Source organism: Mus caroli, unplaced genomic scaffold, assembly GCF_978045245.1.
Source record: "Mus caroli unplaced genomic scaffold, Mus_caroli_1 scaffold_4, whole genome shotgun sequence".
NCBI classification, from domain to species: Eukaryota; Metazoa; Chordata; class Mammalia; order Rodentia; family Muridae; genus Mus; species Mus caroli.
In genome coordinates this window covers 77,602,595-77,629,300 of record NW_028227259.1, presented here as the reverse complement: position 1 = coordinate 77,629,300, position 26,706 = coordinate 77,602,595, and the positions used below count along the sequence as shown (strand labels likewise).

Sequence of the window (26,706 nt, the reverse complement as noted above, 5' to 3'; positions counted from 1 at the left end):
ACAGAGTTCCCAGCACCCACATGGTGTTCCATAACAGTCTAATTCTGGACTTCCAGGGTCTGATGCCTTCTTTGGTCTCTGAGATCACTGTATACATGTGATGCACAGATACACATGCAGGAAAACATTCACTAACTTAAAATAAATAAAATCTAAAAGTAATTTGAGAAATACTAGAGGACACCCAGATTGGGTTAATAGTTTTTGGTGGCACTAACATTAAAGGGAGAACTGAGCAAAGTCTGAGTCTCAAAACTAATTGATCTCATGGTTCAAAGGAGAAGGAGGGGAAATCTAAAAGTCACAAACTCAGACATGTTTCGGATCCTTGTCCTCTGGATCCATCACTATAAATGTTCTCGGTCATCTGCCTCACTTGCATGATATTATTTCTCGATACAGAACAAACCAACCTAGGTTCACTGGGATTCCAGGAGAATTCAGAGATTGTGGCTGTGTGACCTCCATGGTGGGTTCTCCTCCACTTCTTGTGGCCTGTTCCTATCTAGCTTTATTTAAACCCCAGCCATCCCATCTACGATCAGTACTACCAGAAGCCAAAGTAGTCTCATTGTGAGGTGGTGACTGAACTCGGACTATTTCATCCTTATATGATGTACTGGCTGGTTTTATGTGTCAACTTGACACAGGATGGAGTTATCACTGAGAAAGGCGCTTCAGTTGGGGAAATGCCTCCATAAGATCCAGCTGTAAGGCATTTTCTCAATTAGTGATCAAGGGGGAAAGGCCCCTTGTGGGTGGAACCATCTCTGGGCTGGTAGTCTTGGGTTCTATAAGAGAGCAGGCTGAGCAAGCCAGGGGAAGCAAGCCAGTAAAGAACATCTCTCCATGGCCTCTGCATCAGTTACAGTTCTGACTTCCTTGGTGATGAACAACAGTATGGAAGTGTAAGCTGAATAAACCGGTTCCTCCCCAATTTGCTTCTTGGTCATGATGTTTGTGCAGGAATAGAAACCCTGACTAAGACATATGATTACAGCTTGAGTTTCAGATTTCTCAGATCCCACAAGGCTGCAGTCTTGCCAGCAGATCCCATGGCAAGAATAAGCTCACTCTAAGGACTGAAAAGCAAGCAGTCTACCTCAGCAGCATGGGCATCTTCTCAGTGGCTTGGAAGTATTCTTTGAGTGGCTATCACGAGTCTTTATGTTTATGATCATCTACAACTGACCAAGACAGATGCCAGGAAATGTGGAATACAGCTGTGTGTCCTGTCACGATGGGCTCAGCATCCATCGCTATTCCTTCCTTTGAAGCTGAACTGCTGTCCCATAGGCAGATGCTACTGTCATCTGGAGAACTAAGTACCCACTAAGATTTGCCTCCTTTCAGATGTTCCACTCGCCAAGGGTGTCTGGCTTAGAAGGATGCTTGTTCAGGCAAATTCCAGACTGTCACTGGATGGAGTCTTTCTTGCAACGATTCAAGCAAGGGTTCTGGGGGAATATAACAAGCCCTGTTCACTTCTTCATGGTTGATCCTGATTTCTATTTCAGCTTCTCACTGACAGAGCCCAAACTTTCAAATTCTCCTTCCTAACTATTGTGGTGTGATCCATCAAATTGCACATCATCATTGGGGAGCTAGACACGGGCAATCACAAAGTGAGCACCCTGTTCATCTGATGTATGTGTCCCTAGGACATTCAATGGATGCTGAAATCATTCCCTTCATGTCTGCTCTGGTGACATCTGGAAGTCACCGGGCAGTAAGACTGGCCTACTCCAGGCCATGGGTCACCACAAAATTATAAAGGAAGGGGCGTTCCTTTTCCACATTTCGTACTCCTCATTGATCATGGTCTTCTACTGAGTAGGCAAAGGCTGCTTCCTATAGTCACCAGTGATTGCTGGTGAGGCCCAGAATGGGCATGGGAGAAATCCTGGGGCTCTATGTTGTGGGAGGGGCGAGGAGACTGCCCACCTGGATTGAGAGTGGCTCAAATAAGAGGAAGTTATCTAGTAGTCTGGAAAGAGGAAGTCAAAGAGCCAAGGACCAGCCTGTGTAGGGCTCTCTCCTGGCTCTCAGGTAGTTTTCTGCTTGCTGTCTTCTTCCATGGCAGGTAGGAAGAGGTCAGGGTCTCTGCTGTCTCTATCAAGGTATGGATGTTCTTCTTAAACCTTTGATGTTATATTTTAAACCTATTTAGCTACCCCAAAGCCCCATGTCCAAAGCCTGTCATGACGCTGAGGGGTAAAGCTGATGTATGAGTCTTAGGGAAGGGTTACAGCCACAGCACACGAACTATCTCATGTAACCCCTCATAACTCCATGGCAAAGGCTCCAGTGAGGGTGAAGAAACTTAGAAAGATAGATGTGAGGGCTGGAGAGTCAGCAATTAAAAGTACTAGCTGTTCTTCCAGAGGAACTGGGTTCAATTCCCAGCACCCACATGGCAGCTCACAGCTGTCTGTAACTCCAGTTCCAGGGGATCCAACACCCTCACACAAACATATCAAACATAGATACAGGCAAAACACCGATGTCTAAATAAATAAATAGATAACATGTATGGGGTTGAGACGGGGTTACTTTGTCTACCCTTGGCTGCCCTGGAATTGTAGATCTACCTGGCCTTGAACGCACAGAGATCTGACTGCCTCTGTCTCATGAGTGCTGGGACTAAAGGCATGTGCCACCATTGCTTGACTAGTTGGAGGTCTTAAATCTATGAATGATAAGACTCCTCACCACCCAGAAGAATGAGACAAGAGGATTGCCACACATCTGAAGCCAACCTGGGCTGCATGACAGGTTCTAGGCCAGCCTGGGCTATGAAGTGAGTTGCCGTCTCACCCCCATTCCACCCCCACTCCCCGCCTCAAATAGCAAGTAAAGTCTTGGCTCCTGGGGTTACTGAGCTGTCCTGTTTGTTTTAAGCCAGTTGATCTGAAGGAACATGTGAATGTGAGGAGCATGAAGAGGTATACAAAAGAAGAGACATGTTTGCAGGGGTGTGTACTGCGGGCACAGGAGAGGGGGAACATTTTGGCAAAGGTTGGTTCATACTCAGGAAAGGCGGAGGGAGTCATTTGGCAGGAAGCAATCCTGGCGTGTTGGGGGTGGAGTTTGGAATTATGATGTCAACTATTATAGAGAAATGCTTGACTCATCCTTCCTCGCCTTCTTGGCCTCGTTCCCAGGTCTTGAGCCCCTTTACTGACACCAGCAGGTTTTTTCCCCCGAAACCGGAAGAAGAAGAGTCAAAAAGAAAGAAAACAACTAAAAACAATGACTTCTCTTCACACCTCGGCAATGAGAGTCAGACCGATCTCTCTGTCGGAGTCCAGGCAGAGAGCTCCTCCCACACAAAGTCAGTGCCGAGAGTGAGCTTCTTGCCAGTCCTCCGATGCCTAATTAACTCCCAGTGTTCTGCGGGCAGTGCCAGCCATGATCCACCTCCATTCAGAAAACATTCTTGTAGGTTCTCCTCTGAAGCCGGATCTGTGGAGGGTGCTGGAGAAGGAAGGGGCTCTTCCAGTTTCTTCTGTCCTTGGAAAGTTGTCAGCTGGGTCATGCTCAGCAGCTGTGTTGACTGAGAGGTGAATTCTGGGTTGTACACAGCATGCAGGGTGTGGCCCGTGACCGAAACAGGCCCATTTCCCTCCTCCTCCTCCCCGATCCTTTCTGCAGCCACTCTTTGAATGTGGCCACTGGGCTCTTGATGACTGTCAAGGAGGAGGCTCAGGAACTCTCTGCAGCCAATGTGTTGAAGTTGAAGTCCTGAATGAGAGTATTAAATACACACATACACACGGGATCAAGAGCAAGTTCACATAGTTCTGAAACTAATACTTCACGGACACTGAAACATTACACAATGCCAAAGGAACGTGGTGATCTTCATGGCAGAGAAGCGGGGGAGAATCAAGAATGTTTCCTGTTGTGACTATATATTCACCAAGTGCCAGGCCCTCTTCTAAGCATTCCACGTACATCAAGAGACTCTGTCAAGTAGCCCAAGGGATAGGTTCTATTATATCTATTTTATTTTAGAGACAAGGCTCTATTATAGCTCAAACTGGCTATATAGAGTGATGTTCAAGGCCTGATTTTCCTGTCTCCATCTCCCACCTGCTAGGGTTTTATAGATGTGTGCCACCATGCTGCACTTTTGTCTTCCTGTGACAGGTCAAAGACCAAGAGGTTAAAGGACTTGGCCAGGGTCCCATAGGAAGTGATAGAGGGCGATTCAAAGTCAGCCTTCAGAACTACCAAGCTAAGCTGCCTCCTGTGTGTGTGCTCCATTGGAGCCTTTGACATACCCTCTGACTCCCACCCTCCTAGAGAATTACGGTTGCTTGCCTTAATGACAGAAAAGTTACTGCCAGAGACTATAACATACATAGGCGCGTGTGTGTGCGCGCGCACACACACACACAGCTGACCACGCAGCAGGTTCAGTGTTTATTGAATGAATAAATCTGGGAAAGCATAAGTCTGACGCATCGACTATTTTTCCCTTCCTAGCTCACTGCCCCCCCCCCTTTTTTTTCCAGATCTTTCCAGGATTAAGTTGTCCAGCATTTCTCACTCTCATGTTAACTTTTGTACATTTTCTGCTTGGACAAAGACCGGTAAACGAACTTGAAGGATGCGAAAACTGCATAGAGAACTGTTTGTGGACACTGAGTCCAGTACAACTCCTTTTTCCTTTCCAGACCAATGAGGAACTCTTGTTACCTCATGGTCCAGATTGCCCGTAGGAGTCCAGTCCTGTTCCTATGCTGTTTGGATGCTTGGCGGACTCTTGATGGTGAAACCAGGACCAAGGTGATCCATCTATCGAGTCCACTGCTCCTCCCTTCCCCCATCATCTCTTGTGGAGAAAACATCTTTCATTAGAGAGATGACGCATACAACTGCACTTCTTAATTGGAACACAGAGAACTTGTCAACTTTGTTTGATAGTATGATGGTGAGGACAGAATATTTGGCTTTGGAGATATTTGGAGATAATTTGGAAAATCAGGTAGGACAGTAGACAGGAAAGCACTGTTTGCCGGGCAGTGGTGGCAGTTTGCCTTTAATCCCAGCACTTGGGAGGCAGAGGCAGGGGGATTTCTGAATTCGAGGCCAGCCTGGTCTACAGAATGAGTTCCATGACAGCCAGGGCTACACAGAGAAACTCTGTCTCGAAAAACCAAACCAAACCAAACCAAACAACAAAAAAAAGAATGCACTGCTTTGTTGATCTCAAGTTGGCAAAGTCAACCAACTTTGCTTCGCATCGTGGACTAAAAACGTTTTATTAAACCGGCAGTCAGATCCTCTGGTCCGGCCAGGGGCTTCGCCCGCTGTCGATGTTTGGGCTACAGATTACTCCGGCCTGGCTCTAGGAGTCGAGTCCGGGTCAGCGCCCCCGGTCCTCACAGACGCCGCCTTCCGGGTCGCTGACCCTGGATCCAGAGGGCGGGGCCGCGCCGGGTGGAAGCAGAGGAAGAGGCCGGCGTCCCGGGAGCGCGCGAGACCGTCCGCGTGAACGCGCCCGCCCGCCCACCCTCGCGCCCGCGCCCACGCCCGCGCCCGCGCCCGCCCGCGCTCCCGGGAAGTCTCGCGATGCGGTAGCCGGCTGCTCCTGCTGCGGGTGGCTCAGGCTGTTGCTGTGGTTGCCGGAGTTGCGGCGGCGACGGCGGCGGCGCTGGCGCGGGCGGCGGCGCTGGCGGGGGTGGCGGCCCCGGCGGATGTTGACATTGTGTTGTTGTTCCTGCCCACGGTAATGGCGGCGGTGGCGGCGGCAACGGCGGCGGTGGCGGCCGGGACCAGGTCTCCTCAGTAGCCGGAGCCCACACTGCCGAGCGCCAGCTCCGCGGCCTCCGCGCCCGCCGCCTCACCAGCCGTTCCCCGCGGCCGCCCCAGAGCCAGGGCCCCGGGCGGGGGGCTCGCCGGCGCGGGATGGCGGATTTCGATGAAATCTACGAGGAGGAGGAGGACGAGGAGCGGGCCCTGGAGGAGCAGCTGCTCAAGTACTCGCCCGACCCGGTGGTGGTCCGCGGCTCCGGTCACGTCACCGTGTAAGGCCCTGCGAGGGCTAGGACGAGGACGGGAGGCGAGGCGCGGGCGGGCGGGCGGGGTGGGCCCCGGGACCCCTTGGGGTCCTCCTTTTCTTGAACCCCCGTCCCCGGTGACTGGCGCGGGACGGGGGCCTTGGGGAAGCTCCGGCGATCAGGAAGTGAGAACTTGATCTGCTTCCATTTGTTTAGGACTCCCAAGTGGGGACAGACACTGCTTCCCCTCCCTCCTATAGCCCCGGAGCAGGCCCCGTGGCCCGCGGGGATGTGTGGGGTCCCAGCCGGGAAAATGGCTCTTTAGGGTCTGCCTGATGGGCCATCGGTACAGGCTAGAGGTGCACACACTCACACACACACACACACACGCGCGCGCGCACACACACACATCTTATGGGATCCATCTTTGTAACACCCCCCACACCCCTGTTATTCTTTGGGACTCTGCCTGACTTAACAGCCTATTGACATATGGCTCAGAGGTCAGATCTGAGGTGTTAAGATCCCAGTGGCAGTTGGTAAATGAGATTCACTGTCCTGTGTCTGTCACACATAACACGTAGGGGCTTCCCAGTTCCTCAAGAGTACATTTCTGCAAAACTGATTCGAGTTGCTGTCAATTATGTATGATAGAAATATACAGGTGGACGGAAAAAAAAGAGGAGGATACATCTGTTTACAAGGAATTACCGAGTTTCCTGTAATCCGGTTTGTTTGGGGGCACGGACCTAGGTTGGCTTCTTTGATAAGGGCCCCTGTGAGGTTTATTAGCAACATCAGAAGTCCCAATATTATTCAAACAATAAGGGACGAAAGCGTTCTGAAAGGTCGTGACTAATAAAGGAATGTAGACTTGGGGCAAATAATGAGTTGTCCGGAAGAAGGACGTTTTGTAACATTTCCCTGATAAAATCCGGAGTTTGTACAACTTAGGGTATTGATACTCCTTTGCAGCTGCTATCTCCAGTTGAAAAGTCATAGCTCAAACTTCCTGTACTTGCATATCACTTTATCACTGATAGAAAAAGGCAGCGAGCCTGAAGCTGTCTGGAGCGCTTGTCATTGTGTCTTGGTGTAGGATGAGTGGGGCGTGCTGTGGGCAAGGCGGTCAGTGAGGCTTCTCAGAAGATCGGCCCTTGTGCAGTCATCCTGACTAGCCATGTTGTTGTTGGGGTGTGCTTATGTAACGCCTTGGTGTCTTCGCACCTGTTAATGTGTGTATTTAGGTGACTTAACAGGATAAAAACACTGCATAAAGCATTGTCCCAGTACCTGGATAAGGAGATGGGACTTCGCACCATAATAACAGCTCTGTTTTAACTGTCAACACAAACTTAATTAAGGAATATAGCTAATTATGAATAATACAGCTTAAATGTATATCATAATGCTTATAGTGTTATAACCTGCTATTCAATTTTTAGTTTAACTCTTAGGACTTTTTTCTTTTTATTTTAAACTTAAGGGCTATGGGTGCTTTTAGAAGCAATTACAAACAAACAAAAAACCAACACAGTGATAGGTATCCTTAGTCCCAGTACTCAGGAGGCAGAGGCAAGTGGATCTGTGAGTTGCAGACTCCCCTGGTCTTCAGGACTACATAAAGGATTTCCGAACTTTTTCATGTTGTCTGTGGTCATCCTTAAACTCCTCCTGTCAAATCAAAGCTGGCAGAAGTTTATTTGCAGAGGTTCAGCTAGGGCTGGAGATGTAGCTCAGTGCTAGAGTGCTTGTCCTGGGTTCAGAGTAACCAAATAAGGTTCAAGTGCAGTTGTCATGTCTCTTCTGTTCAAGAAGAAGAAAAGCTAAACACGTTGTTGGGGAATAGAATAGTCAAAGTGCTCAGATAGAAAGTTGGATTCTAGTTGACTATTTGGAGTGGTTAACAAGAGTGTGAAGTAATTATTAGTGGTCTTTTCATCCTGTCTTTCAGAATCACCTGGCTTGCACTCAGGAACTTCTAGCCTTTATTATTATAAGCATTAGAAATTAGAAAGCATTAGTACTTCCATTTGCAGGACTAACAGTCATTTAGTCTAGTTTATCTGCCCATTAAGAACATGTGGGGAGCCCCTGCTGTTGTTCCAGCCCCCTCTCTCCAGGCCAGTGGCCACATATGAGTGGAGCTCTAGTTCATGAATAGGCTTGGATGGGGTTGGAGGAACGTCTTGGAGGTGGTTTTGATTGTCGGAATCTGCTGCAGACACTAGTGATGGTGGTGTTTGCCACCTTTGCAGGAAGCCTTAATATGTTTGTGATCTCCCTTAGACACTTCTGATAGGTAGTAACCTTCCTCTGCCACTTTTATATAAATTACTTATCTGTGTCTCCTCAGTTCACAGGATGACAGCTTTAGTTCATACCTTTCCAGATTAAGGAGTGAGATAATGTATGCAGAGAATACATGAGTGTGTGTTGTTGTGCTCAGGAAACACTAGCCTTTGTTAGTTATTACCCTCCTCAGGTGGCACTCTGCTTTGAGAAACATTGTGTAAAATATAGATTAAGAATTCAACATTGCCATTTTCAAACCAAACAGTGATTCATTTAGCTAATTCTCTTTTTACTTTGAACCAACTTGTATATAGAATCTTTGGTCAGCAAAGCCAAACCCTGTTTTGTGGTGATATAGAATTCTATAATAATGTAAAGCTTATATATGACAATCATGCATAATGTTTTGCATACTAGATTATGTAGCCAAGTTTGCACCTACAAGAGGTTTTGAAATTTGTGCTCATATGTTATAACTGTGTTTCACTTTCCTTTTCAAGTATAATCAGGAAAAGTGATTAATAATTACAGTAAACCATGGGCTGGAAAGATGGCTCAGCATTTAAGAGCATTTGCTGCTCCTACAGAGGACCAGGTTCGGTTCCTAGCACCCACATGATAGCTTACAACCATCCATAACTCCAATTACAGCAGGCTCAACAAAATACTCATAAACAAAGATAAAATAAACAAATCTTTAAAAATTAAAATTATAGTAAACCACATAAGCTTACTTCTCTTTTTGCTAAGGAGTTGGTTAAAGCATTCTTCCCTTTTACTTTGAAAAAAAAATATTATAAATGGTTACAGTATTGTCTGTCTGTAATCCAGGTCAGACTGAAAAGATTCAGGTCTGCCTGTGTGCTTGCTTTTGCAGTTGAGTCTGTCTTGTCTTGTCTTTTCTTTCTTTCCTTTTTTTTTTGGTTTTTCGTCTAATTTTTCTTAATAAGCTCACTAGTACTCTAATTTGAGAAATCATTTTATTTGTTTGTGATACGTTCTTTCTAGATATTCTAGATGAGTAATGTTTTTTATTTTTGATTTGCATGTGATAGGAGAAATCTTTTGTAGAAACATATTGAAGAAAAAAACATTTATGGGAAAAGAAAATGATAAATTCCCATGGTTTCATACTACGTACATACCTGTAACTTGGAAGACTGGAAGAAGAAAGAAGTGACAAACTTACTAGATACTGCTGGTCAAACTGATTGATACTCTTTATTGGAAGGGCATAAGCAATGTAAAACACACTGATGTAACTGACCCATATTTATAGACAGTCACAGCTCAACAGACTGCTGAGTCTATAGGAACCAGTGTGATCATTACCAGACATATCACATAATATGTCAGTATTTACTAATTTTAGTCCAACCTATTTCTTTTATACTCTAAACTACCTTCATTATGTTGTTTGATGGGATAGAACCACAGCAAAGCCATGGTGCCCAAGATCAGCCAGCTTCTAGCCAGTTAGGTTTAGTAGCTGGTAGCCTCTCGGACCATGTTGAAGAACAGTTTAGCCAGCCAGGGGCCAGGCCCAGAAACCGTGAAAGGGACATACAAATGACTTTGCTGGATGGCACTGGTTTATAATTTTAATGTTTGTAGAACTTTATCTCAGATTTCAAGCTTTTTTTGAGCATATTCTTTACTTCATGTATGTGTGAGGGCATGTGAGGTTCCTATGGGTCAGGCTTGGCAGCAAGCACCTTTGCCTACTGAGCCATCTTTCCAATCCTACTTTGATGTCTCATAAGGATGATAACTCTTAAGGAATGTGTTTGTATAAAAGAATTTTTAAAAGTTGAGGAATTGAATTTAAAAGTAATTCAAAGCTTGTGTTAGCTGATAATCTACCATTGTTGAGTGTATAATAGTCATTGGTATCTTATTTCAGACTCATCCCGTATCTGAACCAGACTTGAGGCTCTCCTAGAGTGGGCCTCATGTTTGATTTTTAACTTAAGTCTTCTCATTAATTTGTTCAGTAAAATAAAACCCTTTAAACCCAGCATTGAGGCAAAGGCAGGCAGATCTCTTGCATTTGAGCAAGATTGGTCTATTTTAGTGAGTTTCAGACCAGCCATGGTTACAAAGAGAAATCCTAGCTTATGAAAAAGTAAATAAACTTGAGCAAAGTAAATTACAGAGGCAATTAGTGTGATGAAGAATATGAAGGAAGACAGGCTATGCATGTGTTTTAATAGGACAACCATTCAATTTTAATGGGTGAACTTTGTTGAAGAAATGAGAACACCAGAGTCAGCTAGTGTCTCAGTGGGTGAAAGCCCTTATTGCACAAGCCTGGTGACCAGACTGGGTCCCTGGATCCCTGGAACCATACAAATGTGGAGGGGAAGAACTGACACAACCGAATTGCCCTCTAACCCCACATATCCACTGTGGTATACATCCCCCCCCCCAAAAAAATGAGATATATGGTAATGAGCTGAGGTTTCAAAGTTTTACTGTACTTGAATTTGAAAATTAACATATGGTTTGAATTCAGAGTTTTAGTTAGATTTGAGCTTATCTAGTGTGAAATCGACAAATACTTTAATTTTTATATGACTGGCTAAGAAGAATACAGGGACTAAGTCATGAAAAATAAATTGTGCATACTTATTTATGTTGATAAACAATACTCCAAACAATAACTTAAATAATATAGCTCTAAAAATTTGAGAGACACCTTGAGTTTATACTGTTACTATGTTACAGGCCCTGAGCTGAGGAAGAGCTCAGCTCCGGAATCTTTTAAATTAGATGTATTGATTGATGGATTAAATGAGTGGAGAGAGGGAGACCACTGAGAGCTTGAAGCTAGCCTGCACTAGAGTGCCGGCCCGCCTGCCTGCATGCCTCTGTCTGTCTGTCTGTCTGTCTGTCTCTGTCTCTCTGTTTCTGTCTCTGTGTGTCTCTTTTTCTAGCGTGCCCTGACTTGAAGCTCAAGCTATCCTCCTGCCTTAGCTACTACTCCTGGCAGGTTTTTGATAAGATAGCTGTCTTAGATTTTGTTCTCAGCAAGGTTAAGCCTTAACTATAACTTGAACAACTGATGCTCCTGAGCATTTGTACACTACTGTTTTCTGTAGAAGATTCTTTTGCTCACCTGACCCAGCCAGAGTCATCAGGCTGAGAGTCTAGGATATGTGTATTTATACAGGATCTTGATAGGCTGCTCTTGGACTCCTGAGCTGACTATGGGAGTTTGGCCTTCTGAGTGTTTTGTGCCTAATGAGACTCTAGATGTTTCTTGTATCAGACATATTTTATACATAGTGGGTGATGCCCTGGAAAGATGCCAGTAATGGTTTCGATCCTTGGATATGTCCTAACTGACCATAGACAAACTTCTCTGATTTTCTGTTTGCTCCTCTGCAAAGGGGATAATACCTACGTTGGAGGCAAGGTATGAGAATCAGAAGTACAACTGTAATTTTATGACCTGGACTCATCATAGGGATTCAACAAATTTATTTTTATCATGATTTTATTTTTATCCCTGTGTACACATGATTTCATTATTTTTTTAATGAGTATTTTTTTTTATTAGATATTTTCTTTATATACATTTCAAATGCTATCCCAAAAGTTCCCTATACCCTCCCCCTGCCCTGCTCCCCTACCCACACTTTTTGGCCCTGGCGTTCCCCTGTACTGGGGCATATAAAGTTTGTAATACCAAGGGGCCTCTCTTCCCAGTGATGGCCGACTAGGCCATCTTCTGCTACATATGCAGCTAGAGACACGAGCTCTGGGGGTACTGGTTAGTACATATTGTTGTTCCACCTATAGGGTTGCAGACCCCTTCAGCTCCTTGGGTGCTTTCTCTAGCTTCTCCATTGGGGGTCCTGTGTTCCATCTTATAGATGACTGTGAGCATCCACTACTGTATTTGCCAGGCACTGGCATAGCCTCATATGAGACAGCTATACCAGAGTCCCTTCAGCAAAATCTTGCTGGCATATGCAATAGTGTCTGGGTTTGGTGGCTGATTATGGGATGGATTCCCAGGTTGGGTAGTTTCTGGATAGTCCATCCTTTCGTCTTAGTTCTAAACTTTGAAACTCCCTTCATGGGTATTTTGTTCCCTATTCTAAAGAGGAATGAAGTATCCACCCATTGGTCTTCCCTCTTCTTGATTTTCTTGTGTTTTGCAAATTGTATCTTGAGTGTTCTGTGTTTCAGTGAGTGCATATCTAATGACTTTTTTTGTGATTGGGTTACCTCACTAAAGATGATATCCTCCAGATACATCCATTTGTCCAAGAATTTCATACATTCATTGTTTTTAATAGCTGAGTAGTACTCCATTGTGTAAATGTACCACATTTTCTGTATCCATTCTTCTGTTGAGGGACAATCCTAAATCCGATAGGGGACTAATATCCAATATATACAAAGAGCTCAAGAAGCTGGACTCCAGAAATTCAAATAACCCCATTAAAAAATGAGGTACAGAGCTAAACTAAGAATTCTCAACTGAGGGATACCAAATGGCTGAGAAGCACCTGAAAAAAATGTTCAACATCCTTAATCATCAGGGAAATGCGAATCAAAACAACCCTGAGATTCCACCTCACATCAGTCAGAATGGCTAAGATCAAAAATTCAGGTGACAGCAGATGCTGGCGAGGATGTGGAGAAAGAGGAACACTCCTCCATTTCTGGTGGGATTGCAAGCTTGTACAACCACTCTGGAAGTCAGTTTGGAGGATCCTCAGAAAATTGGACATAGTACTACCTGAAGATCCAGCAATATCTCTCCTGGGCATATACCCAGAAGAAGTTCCAACTGGTAATAAGAACACATGTTCCACTATGTTCATAGCAGCCTTATAGCCAGAAGCTGGAAAGAACCCAGATGTCCCTCAACAGAAGATTTCATTATTTTTTACTGTTTGAAAAAAAGACATCATCCAAAATGTGGCATATTACTTTCCTGCTTTCTTTTTACTTTCTTTTCTTCTCTTTTCTTTTTTCTTTTTTCCTTTCTTTTCTTTTCTTTTTTCTCTCTTTCTCTTTTTCTTTTTTCTTTTCTCTTTTTTTCTTTTTTTTTTTTGAGACAGGATCTCTCTGTGTAGCTTTGGTTATCTTTGAACTATGAGACACGCCCCCCCCCCCCCCCCCCCCCCGGGAATTTAGTTGGGTGCTGTGTTTTCTACTTTAAAACAAGATCTTGGACATGAAAGCAGATGACCAGATTGACTAAAGGAATATTTAATCCACAGTCGACCTTATGGGAGGGTCCCTGGAGGCTGTGTTGGTTTGAGAACTGCCCTTTCCCAATGGCACAGTTGATCTGTGTGGGCTGCTGCTTCGCTTCCTGCCACTAACTAAACTGTTGTACTGGCCAGTGAAACAGCCCATCTTACAAGAGGACTATATAAGGACACAGTTACTCTAGATTCTGAATTTAAGAACTAAATTTTTTTTGTTGTTTATTTTGTTTTTCTAGACAGGGCTTCTCTGTGTATCTCTAGCTGTCCTGGAACTAGCTTTGTAGACTAGGCTAGCCTCAAACTCAGAGATCCACCTGCCTCTGCCTCCTAAGTGTTGGGGTTAAAGGTCTGAGCCACCACGGCTGGCTCTAATTCTTTATTACCACCTTATATTTGGCATATTTTTTTTTGTCTGTTTCATTGTTGTTTCCAAACCTGTTTTATGTGGTATTGGGGAGCAGGCTCCGGGCTTCATTTACTCTAGACAAGTACTACCAATTGAGCTGTGTCTCCAGCTCCACAGATATTCCTTAAATTCCCATTTCATGTCAGGTGTTATACAAGCTTTCAAAAGACATGAAGACTTTCCCGTCATGTGGTTTACCGTAAGTAGTTGAGTTATAAATGAAGAATTGCTGTGAAGATGACCAGTGCAGAGTTCTGTGATGGAAAGTAATGTGGTTGGGAGAATGGCGTTAAGAGATAAAACATTCTTATGAAGAGCTGAGTCTAGCTTATAGCTAGAACGTACAGAAAACAGGATTGTGTCTTGAAACAAGATTGGAGAGTTCAGTATGGGCCAGAGAGGATGGATGTAAAATGGTTTGAAAGGTTCTTCCCCAACTTGTGTGTGTGTGTGTGTGTGTGTGTGTGTGTGTGTGTGTGAGAGAGAGAGAGAGAGAGAGACAGACAGACAGACAGACAGACAGACAGACAGAAGGGGGCATGGAAGGGGGAGGAGCAGAGAGACAGAGACAGAATTAGGGTTACTTCTAGGGTTATGAATGACAGGCCATCTCTAAGAGCACAGTCTGTACTGTAGCGGCTCCACGACTGAGGAGAATGTTAGCATTAAATTGAAGAGGCTGCTTAAGCAATCTGAGTGAAACAGGACAGTAGCCTGGCTGGGTTTGTGGGCAATAGTTACGTAAAGGAGGTATTACAGTTTTAGGTAGAAACCATCAAATTTTACAAACCTTTTCCATAAGATAGAGAAAAGCAGTAGTAGTGACTTCCTTTACCTTTCCACTTGTGATTCATTTGATTTGATTTTTGGCTCTGAGATGAAGTCAAAGAACTGGGTCTGCCCTTAATAAGCTGCTTTGGGACCATTTTTAATGACATATTTGGATCTCCTGTTGCTATGGGTGCTAATATGCCAAGAGAGCAGCTAATATACCAGAGGAGCTTCCTCATAATTTTGAAGTGAGGATGTTTGTGGAATGACATTCTTCACTATGGTATTTGTGGTGTTTGATGGCTATTTGTTTCTTAGATTTCAGGGAAAGATCTACATTTAAAGCTGATTTGGGAGTCTCTAGGGCTGAAATGTTCTGGTGTGTCCTGAAAAAAAAAAGTCTTTTTCTTATTTATTTATTTATTTATTTATTAATATTTTATGTGTGTTTTTCCTTTTTCTTTTTGCTTGCTTGTATGTCTATATGAGGGTGTCAGAAGCCCTGGAACTGGAGTTACAGGAGTGAACTGCTATGTGGGTGCTGGGAATTGAACTCAGGTCCTCTGGAAGAGTAGAAGCCATTTCTCCAGTCTCCTTTTATTTTCTTATTTTTTATGTTCTTTCATGTAACTTACTTTTGGTAGAGATGGCTAGACTTTTGATATAATTTCCTTTTTTTCCTTTTGTTGATTACACGTGTGTAACAAAGTTCCCCTGGCCTGGAATTCATTGTAGTTCCAGCTGGTCTTAACCCTGCAACATTCCTCCTGCCTCTGCCTCCCAAGTGCTGGAATTGTAGGTGTATGCCACACTGAGTGGCAAAAGCTTTCTGTCTTTTCTTTTATCTTGCATTGTGGTTATGATGAAGTCAGTTCTGGGTTTGTTCAGTGAAGGAATTTTTATATATTCAGCCTTCCTTATCTGCCTTTTTATAGTAGTAAAAGTTATTTGTAGTTACTGGTTTGGAGGTCTATTGTGCTAATTAGCTTACCATTACTGTAAAATGCCTAGAATAATTAACTTAGTTATATTTTGGCTTACACATGGGGTGGGGAGAGTGAAGGAGGACTGACTCTAAAAGTGTCCTTTCTACCAGCAGTCCTCTTACTGCTCTCCAGAGGACATGGGCTAGATTCCCAGCCTCCAAAGGGCAGCTCACAACTGGCTGTAACTCGGGTCTCAGAGGATCTAATATCTTATTAGATATCATCTTAGATGAGCCTAAACATGGTTCAGAATGTGGTTGCAAAGTTAAAATGAAACTAGTCTACAACTGCAGAGGCTTGTGTCTTCTGGTAGAAAGCATTCTGTGTGTGTGTGCATGCAATGTCAGTGCCTGTCTGTCTGTCCAGCTGCAGGGGGGTTGTATCTTCTTTCAGTCCTTGTCGAGCTGTATTGATAATTCAAACACATATGCGATGGCTGGTGTTTAAAGCATGGTTTATAAACATCAAAGTCTGTTAATTTCTTCCATGGTTATGATTTCATCTCCAAAAATAGCAAAAAAAAAAAAAAAAAAAAAAAAAAAGATTCCATTAAGCTCAAAGTCCAACATTAGGAAATAGGTTCTTCTTTCATTTACTGTCTGTATAACCCATGTGCTTAGTTTGAGTCTGAAATTTTTAGTTCATTTGTGCATAGGTCTTGTCATAGTGATTGGAGGTAAAATTCTGTGAGTATGAGTTTCTAGACAGGCTGAGTGTCTGAGAGGAATGCTAGGCAGGAGTTTTTTCTATCTAAAACTGAATACATAATCCTCTGTTTAAAGCAGCTTCAAGTACAGCCTTTTTGTTTCTAGTTGATGGTGGACCTAGTGTTATTTAAACTAACAAAAATTTGAAAGATTTTTGTTTGAATGTGTGTATATGAGTGTCTCCATGAATGTGTGTGCTGCAGAGGTTAGAAGAGGTTGGTGGACTCTCTGGAGTGGCAGTTACTGGCCACAGGTGTAGGCACTTGTCCTGGTTTGTCTCTGTTGCTGGGTAAAAACCATATCTTGTAGGGAAAAGATTTTTTTGTTTTACAGGTTACAGTCTGTCTTCTAGGGGAGCTGAGGCAGGAACCTTAAGGCAGAAACTGGAGCAGAGACCATGGAGGAATGCTGTTTACTGACTTGCTCCCATGACTTGTTGAGCCTGCTTTCTTATACACCCCAGGACCATCTGCCTAGACATGCCACCACCCACATCACCCCCAGGGAGCTGGGACCTCCTGCACTACTCATTAGTGTAGTGAAGAAGATGCCCACAGGTTTGCCTTCAGGCCAGTTTGATGGAGCAATTTCTCAATTGAGGTTTCTTCTTCCCAGATGACACTAGCTTGTGTCAAATTTACAGAAAACTAGCCAATATAGTGTCTCATAGAGCAGAAAATTTGGCACATTTTAGAAGGCTTTCTGTATCCAGTGTGTCAAGCAACCCATTAGTTAGTTCTCTTTGAGACCTAACAAGGTTTGTCTCTTTTGCCTAAGACTTACTACTTTTTCCTTTTACACTCTGCATTTTTCCCTTTACAGTAAAGCCTCACTGGCACATCTGCCATGAGAATGCTTGTGAAATGTAATTCAGCTGTATCTCTTCTGTATCCGCTTCCTGGAGCCACATCTCCCAGAGTTCTTTGAGTAGCCTGCAGCACTCTCCCTGACCTGACCTGGCTTTCCTACCGTGTGAACATGTCTCTGACTTGTTTCTTATTTCTGCTTACCTACTCCATTCTTATTGTACTGGCTTCTTTTCCATTTCTGAATTATTCTAGGCATATTTCTGACCTAGGTCCTTTGTACTGGCTAGCTCTTTTTTTTATGAATACTTGTTTCCAACTTCCAGAAGCTAGGTCCGTATCTTCAGATCTGTCAAGGAGAAGCTTATCCTCCCACTTAAAATCAGAACTCTCCTCCTTAGTGTGTACAGCATCTTTCTTTTTCCATAATTGTATTCTGTCAGAGCATGAATTAGCTAGATATGTAAGAGCACAAACTCTTATTTATTTATTTGCTATTAAGATTTACTATGTAGCTGTGGCTGGCCTTAAACATCAAATCCTCTTCCCCTTTCTTAATCCTGGTGTACAGTAGACACGCACCTTTACATCTTAGTCTAGACTATAAACTTCAGAGAAACTTCTTGTAAAAAGAGAGATCTCAGTAAACTTTTTTATAAGAATAAATACATTCCTTTTTAAAAAAAATATTTATTTATTTATGTATGTGAGTACACTGTAGCTGATGGTTGTGAGCCTTCATGTGGTTGCTGGGAATTGACTTTTTAGGACTTCCACTCACTCTGGTCAACTCTGCTTGCTCAGTCCCTGGTTGCTCTGACCCAAAGATTTATTTATTATTATACATAAGTACACTGTAGCTGACTTCAGACACACCAGAAGAGGGTGTCAGATCTCATTACGAATGGTTGTGAGCCACCATGTGGTTGCTGGGATTTGAACTCAGGACCTTCGGAAGAGCAGTCAGGGCTCTTACCTACTGAGCCATCTTGCCAGCCCAATAAATAAATTCTTAAAACATTTACTGTTGTATAGCAACTGTCCTATGTGTAAAGTGAAGCCCAAATTTTGCAGGGTTTGTTTTTTGTTTTTTAATTTGAGGAGCTGGGTATGGTGAGGCACTCCTTTAATTTCAGCACTTGGGAGGCAGAGGCAGGAGGATCCCCGTGGGTTCAAAGCCTGCCTGGTCAACATAGCAAACTCCTAGACAACCAAGCCTATCCAGAGAGACTCTCAAAAAAAACAAAACACACTGGGGAAAGTTGGGCTCATGAGATGGCTCAGTGTATAAACATGATTGTTACCCTAGCCTAGCAACCTGAGTTTGATCCCTAGAACCCACGTAAAGGTGAAAGGAGAGACCCAGTTCCACCAAGGTGTCCCTTGACCTCCATATGAACTGCAGCATGGATGTGTCCAAGAATGCACACTATCTTAGTTTGGGTTTTTGTTGTTCTGCTGAAGCACCATGAGCAAAGCAATCTAGGGAGGATAGGGTTTTATTCAGCTTACACTTCCATATCATTTTGATATCTACATCATCATTGACAGACGTCGGAGCAGGAACTCAACAGCTCCTGAACCTAGAGGCAGGAGCTGATGATGCAGAGGCCATGGAGGGGTGCTGCTAAATGCTTGCTCATCATGTTTTCCTCAGCCTGCTTTCTTATAGAACCCAGAGTCACCACTCACAGCAGGCTGGCCTTCTCCCATCATTCATTCACTAAGAAAATGCCCTACAGCCAGATCTTAGGGAGGTGTTTCTCAATTGAGATTCCCTCCTTTTACCTAACTCTAACTTGTGTCCAGCCAGCACAAACACCATATCAAAAGTACACATACACACACACACAAATAAAGTTTAAAAATGAGAGTGAGGGATTGAGACAGGAGGCTTATTAGTTCTGTGCCACACTGGGCACACTGGCCACACTGACCATGCCTCCAAAAAAGTAAGTAAGTAAATAAATAAAGTAGAGCTGGCACTGGGATGGAGCCTGAGGGGGGGAGGGGGAGGAAGAGCGGAGAGAGAGAGAGAGCGCAGTTGCCAGGCTCTGGATGTGAGCCCTAGCAACTGTAAAACCCAGAAACTTAGGAGGACGGCACAGCATTTGCCCTTAGGTCTGCTGTCTTATGGGAGACAAGTAAAACTGAAGGGAAGATTTGCTTTTCTGATAATATATTGAATTGATCCTTAAACCAGGATTAGAATTCAGGCATTCCCTCTGCATTACATTGCTCTTCCAGCTGCACCACATTAGCTTTCTGTACTTGCCAATTCTTGTTTTATCTAATTGGATTGCTGGCTGCAAGCTGCCATTTCAGTTGAAAGCCTGCTGTTACTGCTTAGCTTTCTTGAAATCAACATGTTTTCCATACCTTGTTTTCTACATTCTACCTCATGACCTTGGTTGGTTAAAAAGTTGGAAATTTCAAGGTGCATAAGAGATGGAGGGGGAGGAAGGGCTCATCAGTTAAGAGGACTTGTTGCTCTAATGAAGACCTGGGTTCAATTCCCAACACCCACATGGTGGCTCACAACCATCCCTAGCTCCAGGTCCAGGGGATCTGACACCCTCTTCAGAACCCCTTGGACACTCTGTACACACACGGTGTGCAGACATACATGCAGGCAAAACACTCAGAAACATAAAATAAGTAAATCCTATAAAAAAACACAAACCACAAAACCCCTGAGAGAAGGCTCAGTGGTTAAGAGCACTAACTGCTCTTTCCCAGGACCTAGGTTCAATTCACAGCGCCCACATGGCAGCTCACAACATAGGAGCGCTGCCACTCCTGTTTCAGGGGGGTCTGACACCCTCACACATGTATACAGTCAAAACACCAATGCACATAGAGTAAAAATAAATAAATTTCTAAAACAGAGCAATGGAGAAATACGGAAGCTAGATATAGATGGGACCTCAGCACCTAGGAGCGTGCTGGGATTCAGGCTGCAAGAGAAGCAGAGACTGGACAAGACAGTGTTGGGAACTGTCTGGTCTTGGGCTAGCAGAGGTCACCAACCCCAGGCTCAGGAAGAAAGACCCTCTGTCTAAAGACTAGGTAGGGAGTGGTGAAGGAGCATAGCTGACCCCCTGTTTCGGCTCCGTGTGTGTGTGTGTGTGTGTGTGTGTGTGTGTGTGCGCGCGAGAGTACATATGCAGAGACACAGAGACAGATACATATAAAAACCCCAAACCAAGATGACAAAAGTGCTTTAAAATGCCTTCTTTTGTTTTTGGTTGGTGTTTTATTGTTGTTGTTGAAGACAGATTCAGATGTGTAGCTTCTGCTGACCTTGAATTCCTGATCTTCCTGCTGCCACTTTGGAGTTCTGCAATTATGGATGTGTGCCCCCACACTTAGTTTCGTAGTTTCTGTAGTGCTCGGGATTGAATCCAGGGTTTAATGTATGCTAGGCAGCGCTATGACCGAGCTACATTCCCAGCCCTGAGGTATACTCTAAAGCCAGTAGAGTTGTCTCTAAATATTGGCATGTCATTTGTGCATACATTTCTTTTTTGTATTAAAAACAAAACTCATTTTTCTTCATATTTTAATTCTTTTTATAATTATAAAGAAAAGCATAAAAACTACTCACAAATTGGTAAGTTGTATTTCCCAATGAAGTAAAAAATGAAACTTAGGATCATGAAGATACAAAAAAGGGCAAAATGGCTCGTGTTTTTTGTGTAATTGTTCCTAGGTTGTTTTTTTTTTTCTTTTTCTTTTTTGATATGCATGTATGTGCAGTGTGTGTTATATGTACTTTTAAAGTGTGTACAAGTATGCATTTGGGTGTGTGTGTGTGCATCCATGTGTGTCATATGATCTTTTAATGGTGTGTGTGTGTGTGTGTGTGTTGACATGGGTTGTCTTTTCCTATATCGCTGTCGCTCTATCTTTATTTCCTGAGATGTAAACTCACACAACCTGAAGCTCAGACGCTTCCTCCTGTCTCTCTCCCTCAGTGCTAGGTTTGTGGGTGCTGGGCCTGGCTTTTTAATGTGTGTCCCGGGGATCCAAATGCAGGCTCTGGCTAATCTTCCCAGTCTATCCTTAGTCTTAAATACTAATAGATTTTATTAGAGAAGTCATTGAAAACATGAAAATAAGAAATGTCATCCATACTCTCTATTCTTTAGGATTAACTATGGGATGGATTTGATTTTGTTTTCATATGTAAATAATTACATTAACATTTAGGCAATAGTATTTTAGTTCTTTGCATTTTTCATTAAGGGTTATATTGGGAGCATTCACCATTATCATTATGGGATCTTACAAATGTGAATAGTGAGACTCTATCAGATTATAAAGAGCAGAAGTACTCAAGGGGGCTTAAGAGACAGGACTCTACCATCGTACAGCTGCACCTCAGTGGCTCTGATTTTTTCTTTGCTCCCTGGTCTAATGCGTCTCACGGAGATCTGCTGACTTAGTTCTCCTAGCGTCTGCTCGTGCAGTGGGAACTGCTGACTGACTACTTCTCCTTCGCTGGACAGTTGTGCTTCCTACTGTCTGCTCTTCATTTTTGACTTTCAGGCTTTGCAATTTTACTGTATCTTGACTTGAATTTAAACCCTTTTTTAATATTTCAGCCCTTACAATACCATCATTTATTAATACCTTATATTCATACATGTCAAGAAAAAAAACACAAAACCTGTGTCTGAGTTGAGCAGCCTTGCTGAGCCCTGCCACCTGCTGTGTTGCTAGCCAGTCCTATGATTAGGTGTGTGCTCACTATCCAGAGTAGAGATGTCCTAGTTAGTTAGTTGTTCAGGTAATGGGTTACTGGGCTTTCTTGTCTAGTGTATGTGCTTTTAGCTATAATACATTATTACATATGTTATGATTAATATCATTGTAAAATGTTTCTATTTTAAAATTTTCATTTTTAAAAATAGCACTACAACTCAGAAGCAAGGGAAATAAACATGGGACAAATGTTTTTGGTTCAGATTGAAATAAATTGAAGCGAGTGGGTACTAGTCATTTGATATTTAAAAGACAAAATGCAGTAGGAATTTAAAACAGTGAAAGCTAGAAAATGTGCTATTTGATTAATATATTATGCTTTGATACTATGGTAGCTCATGAAATAAACCATCTTTTTTTACTTACATACTGTTGGTTATTTAACATTGTGCTTCATGCTTCATCATTCTATAAAAGTTTTGGTTCTACTGGGAAACTCTTTCTATGCTAATTTTGTATGTTGCTCATTGTGATTATCTTTTTTTTTTCCATTTCTTTTTTTTTTTTTAAATTAGGTATTTTCCTCAATTACATTTCCAATGCTATCCAAAAAGTCCCCAATACACCCCCCCCCAGTCCCCCACACACCCACCCCCATCCCTTGGCCCTGGCGTTCCCCTGTACTGGGGCATATAAAGTTGGCAAGTCCAATGGGCCTCTCTTTCCAGTGATGGCCGACTAGGCCATCTTTTGATACAAATGCAGCGAGAGTCAAGAGCTCTGGGGTACTGGTTAGTTCATAATAATGTTCCACCTGTGGGGTTGCAGTTCCCTTTATCTCCTTGGGTACTTTCTCTAGCTCCTCCATTGGGGGCCCTGTGATCCATCCAATAGCTGACTGTGAGCATCCACTTCTGTGTTTGCTAGGCCCCGGCATTGTCTCACAAGAGACAGCTATATCTGGGTCCTTTCAGCAAAATCTTGCTAGTGTATGCAATGGTGTCAGCGTTTGGAAGCTGATTATGGGATGGATCCCTGGATATGGCAGTCTTTAAATGGTCCATCCTTTCTTCACAGCTCCAAACTTTATCTCTGTAACTCTTTCCATGGGTGTTTTGTTCCCAATTCCAAGAAGGGGCACAGTGTCCACACTTTGGTCTTCGTTCTTCTTGAGTTTCATGCGTTTAACAAATTGTATCTTATATCTTGGGTATCCTAAGTTTTTGGGCTAATATCCACTTATCAGTGAGTACATATTGTGTGAGTTCCTTTGTGAATATGTTACCTCACTCAGGATGATGCCCTCCAGATCCATCCATTTGCCTAGGAATTTCATAAATTCATTCCTTTTAAAAGCTGAGTAGTACTCCATTGTGTAAATGTACTACATTTTCTGGGTTCTTTCCAGCTTCTGGCTATTATAAATAAGGCTGCTATGAACATAGTGGAGCATGTGTCCTTCTTACCGGTTGGAACATCTTCTGGATATATGCCCAGGAGAGGTATTGCTGGATCCTCTGGTAGTATTATGTCCAATTTTCTGAGGAACCGCCAAACTGATTTCCAGAGTGGTTGTACCAGCTTGCAATCCCACCAACAATGAAGGAGTGTTCCTCTTTCTCCACATCCTTGCCAGCATCTGCAATCACCTGAATTTTTGATCTTAGCCATTCTGACTGGTGTGAGGTGGAATCTCAGGGTTGTTTTGAGTTGCATTTCCCTGATGATTAAGGATGTTGAACATTTTTTCAGGTGCTTCTCTGCCATTCGGTATTCCTCAGGTGAGAATTCTTTGTTCAGTTCTGAGCCCCATTTTTTAACGGGGTTATTTGATTTTCTGGAGTCCACCTTCTTGAGTTCTTTATATATATTGGATATTAATCCCCTATCTGATTTAGGATAGGTAAAGATCCTTTCCCAATCTGTTGGTGGTCTTTTTGTCTTATTGACGGTGTCTTTTGCCTTGCAGAAGCTTTGCAACTTTATGAGGTCCCATTTATCGATTCTCGATCTTACAGCACAAGCCTTTGCTGTTCTATTCAGGAATTTTTCCTCTGTACCCATATCTTCGAGGCTTTTCCCTACTTTGTCCTCTATAAGTTTCAGTGTCTCTGGTTTTATGTGGAGTTCCTTAATCCACTTAGATTTTACCTTGGTACAAGGAGATAGGAATGGATCATTTCGCATTCTTCTACATGATAACCGCCAGTTGTGCCAGCACCATTTGTTGAAAATGCTGTCTTTTTTCCACTGGATGGTTTTTGCTCCCTTGTCAAAGATCAAGTGACCATAGGTATGTGGGTTAATCTCAGGGTCTTCAATTCTGTTCCATTGGTCTACTTGTCTGTCGTTATACCAGTACCATGCAGTTTTTATCACCATTGCTCTGTAGTACAGCTTTAGGTCAGGCATGGTGATTCCACCAGAGGCATTGTGATTATCTTAATGAGCAACTTAGAAAAGGTATCTTAGACCTTCACTCAGTCTTCGACACTCTGTGAGGGATCCATGTTCCATGTTCCACCACCTTTAAGTTAGATAGTTTAAGCATCTGTGATGTTGGCACAGTGATATATAACATATTTTTTCCTGTTTGAAAACAGATTTGGACTGAGCAACAAATTTGAATCAGAATTCCCTTCTTCATTAACTGGAAAAGTGAGTGTCTCTCTTATTGTTATTAATCTACTGTTTATATATCTCAAATTAGTTTCTCATAGAAATGAGTTCATGTGTGCTGAGACCCATTTACTGTCACTCAGCATCTCAGTGTTACGTTTCTTCCCTTCCTGTAGGTAGCTCCTGAAGAATTTAAAGCCAGCATCAACAGAGTTAACAGCTGTCTCAGGAAGAATCTTCCTGTTAACGTGCGGTGGTTGCTTTGTGGCTGCCTGTGCTGCTGCTGCACGTTAGGGTGCAGTATGTGGCCAGTTATTTGCCTCAGTAAAAGAGTAAGTTGAATTATGTCTTTTAATTTACATTTAGAAGTGTGAAACAAGTCTTAACTTTTACCTTTTTTTTTCCTGTTTAATGAACCACACTGTTCTGAATACTATATAGAAGTAATCTGATATAGTAAAGCAAGATTAATTAAATCATATATTCAAATATTATAAACAGCTGTGTAACACTAGTCATAATTTTTGTGCATTAGGAAATTATAGTCAAAAGGTGCAGCCCTATGTCTATATGTATGCATTAATTATGGACTAGAATGGTACCGTTTATTTCTGTGCCCATGGACATACTTCTGAACCTCTTTAAATCTGATTGATACAGCTATAAAATAATAATATTCATCTGTGATTTGAGTAGAATTGTAAGGATACAGTAAAATAGTATTTATAAAGCTCTTAGCTGAACAGCTTATGAGAAATTCTATCAGCTTCAATGCTGTTTTAAGTATAAGAGAAACAGTTTAAAGGAAGAACTGTGTACTTTGGCTCATGGCTTTAGAGATTTTAGTCATGGACTGTTACGCTGACTCTATTACTTCTGTGCCTGACCATGCAAAACCATCATGATGGCTGAGTAGAGCTGCGTGCCTCGTAGTCATCAGGCATCAGAGAGGGAAGGAGGAGATTGGAACAAGATGTAGCCCCTAAGAACAGAGTCCTTCCTACCCATTCCTCTAGATCCTATGTCTAGACATTTGAACCACTTTCCAATATGCCTTCATGTTAGGAATCTATGAGTGATTTAGTCTGTTGAGTAGGTTGTATTCCTTGTAATCCAGATCACCTTCCAGTCCACAGTCTCCCCAGCTCTGCTGTCAGCTGAGCCATCGCACAGCTCTCCTCTTACTTTTAAATGACATTGGTGTACGTCAGTGTCTCCTGTGCACTCACGTTCAGTACCTGAGTCTCTGTGGTCTATCCTGTCAGAGTCCCTGGAAGTAGTTACAGATGCTAGTGGTCCTGGGAATTGAACCCTGGTTCTCTGCAGGAGCAGCCAGTACTCCCAACTCACCTCTCCATCCCCTAACATACAAGCTTTTGGAGGGAGTCCTTCAAATCCAACCCATAACAGAAGTTGTCAATAAGGAGTGACTAATATTATTACTAGTACTATGAGAGTACCCATGGAGGAGATAAAATGCTTACAGTAAAATAATACGGGTTATTTTATTTTTGTACTTTACAGTTTCTCTATAATGAATATACACTGACTCTGATTAGGAAAAATCATTGGAAAACCTAATTTTCATTGCTTTTAATGAAAAAGTTCCAAGATGTTAGTTATAGATATGCCAAAATAATACAAATCAAAAGTTGGTTGGGTGGTTTTTGTTTTGTTTTTGAAGACATTGTTTTATTCCTTGGATTTGACTGGCTTGAAACTCACTTCAGGTTAGTCTTGAACTAAGAGATCTGCCTTCCTCTGCCTCCCAAATGCTCCAGGCATGTGCCACCATGCCTAACATGTCACCATTGTTTTTGTTATCTTAAATATTATACTTACACGTGTGAAATTGATGTAATATTCAGCCATGTATGGTAACTCAGGTATGAAATCCTAACACTCAGGCTGAGACAGGAAGATTGTGAATTTGCTACATAGTAAGTTAATGCCAGCCTGGAAAACCAAAGGAGGGGGCCAGGTGTCAACCAATTTGGCTTGAATGTTTTTCTGTGGAGACATTTAATTTTTGTGCTAAATAATGGCGAGGAAATGAAGGAAACCACATTTAATTTCTTACTTGACTTCTATTATAGAGTTAGAGGTATATTCTACTGAAAAATTTTGAGCTGATTTATTGCTAGAAAGGAAATGATGCTTTCATAATAGA

General features: G+C 42.8%; 1 protein-coding gene and 1 pseudogene across 2 annotated transcripts in view; one reads left to right on the top strand and one right to left on the bottom strand.

Annotated features, from left to right (window-relative positions):
- Positions 1-301: 301 nt before the first annotated feature.
- On the bottom strand, positions 302-1,820 carry LOC110294870 (histone-binding protein RBBP4 pseudogene; annotated as a pseudogene).
- A 3,802-nt stretch (positions 1,821-5,622) lies between these two features.
- The window catches only part of Chic2 (cysteine rich hydrophobic domain 2), a 39,564-nt gene continuing 18,480 nt past the window's right edge, over positions 5,623-26,706 (top strand). The window contains exons 1-3 of one of the 2 annotated variants that reach the window (XM_085836766.1): positions 5,623-6,035; positions 24,521-24,575; positions 24,713-24,868. In XM_085836766.1, the coding sequence (XP_085692892.1) occupies positions 5,917-6,035; positions 24,521-24,575; positions 24,713-24,868 (330 nt within the window). In that variant the 5' untranslated portion in view covers positions 5,623-5,916. The remainder of the gene's footprint in view (positions 6,036-24,520; positions 24,576-24,712; positions 24,869-26,706) is intronic. The other variant, XM_021163817.3, reaches the window with a different exon arrangement.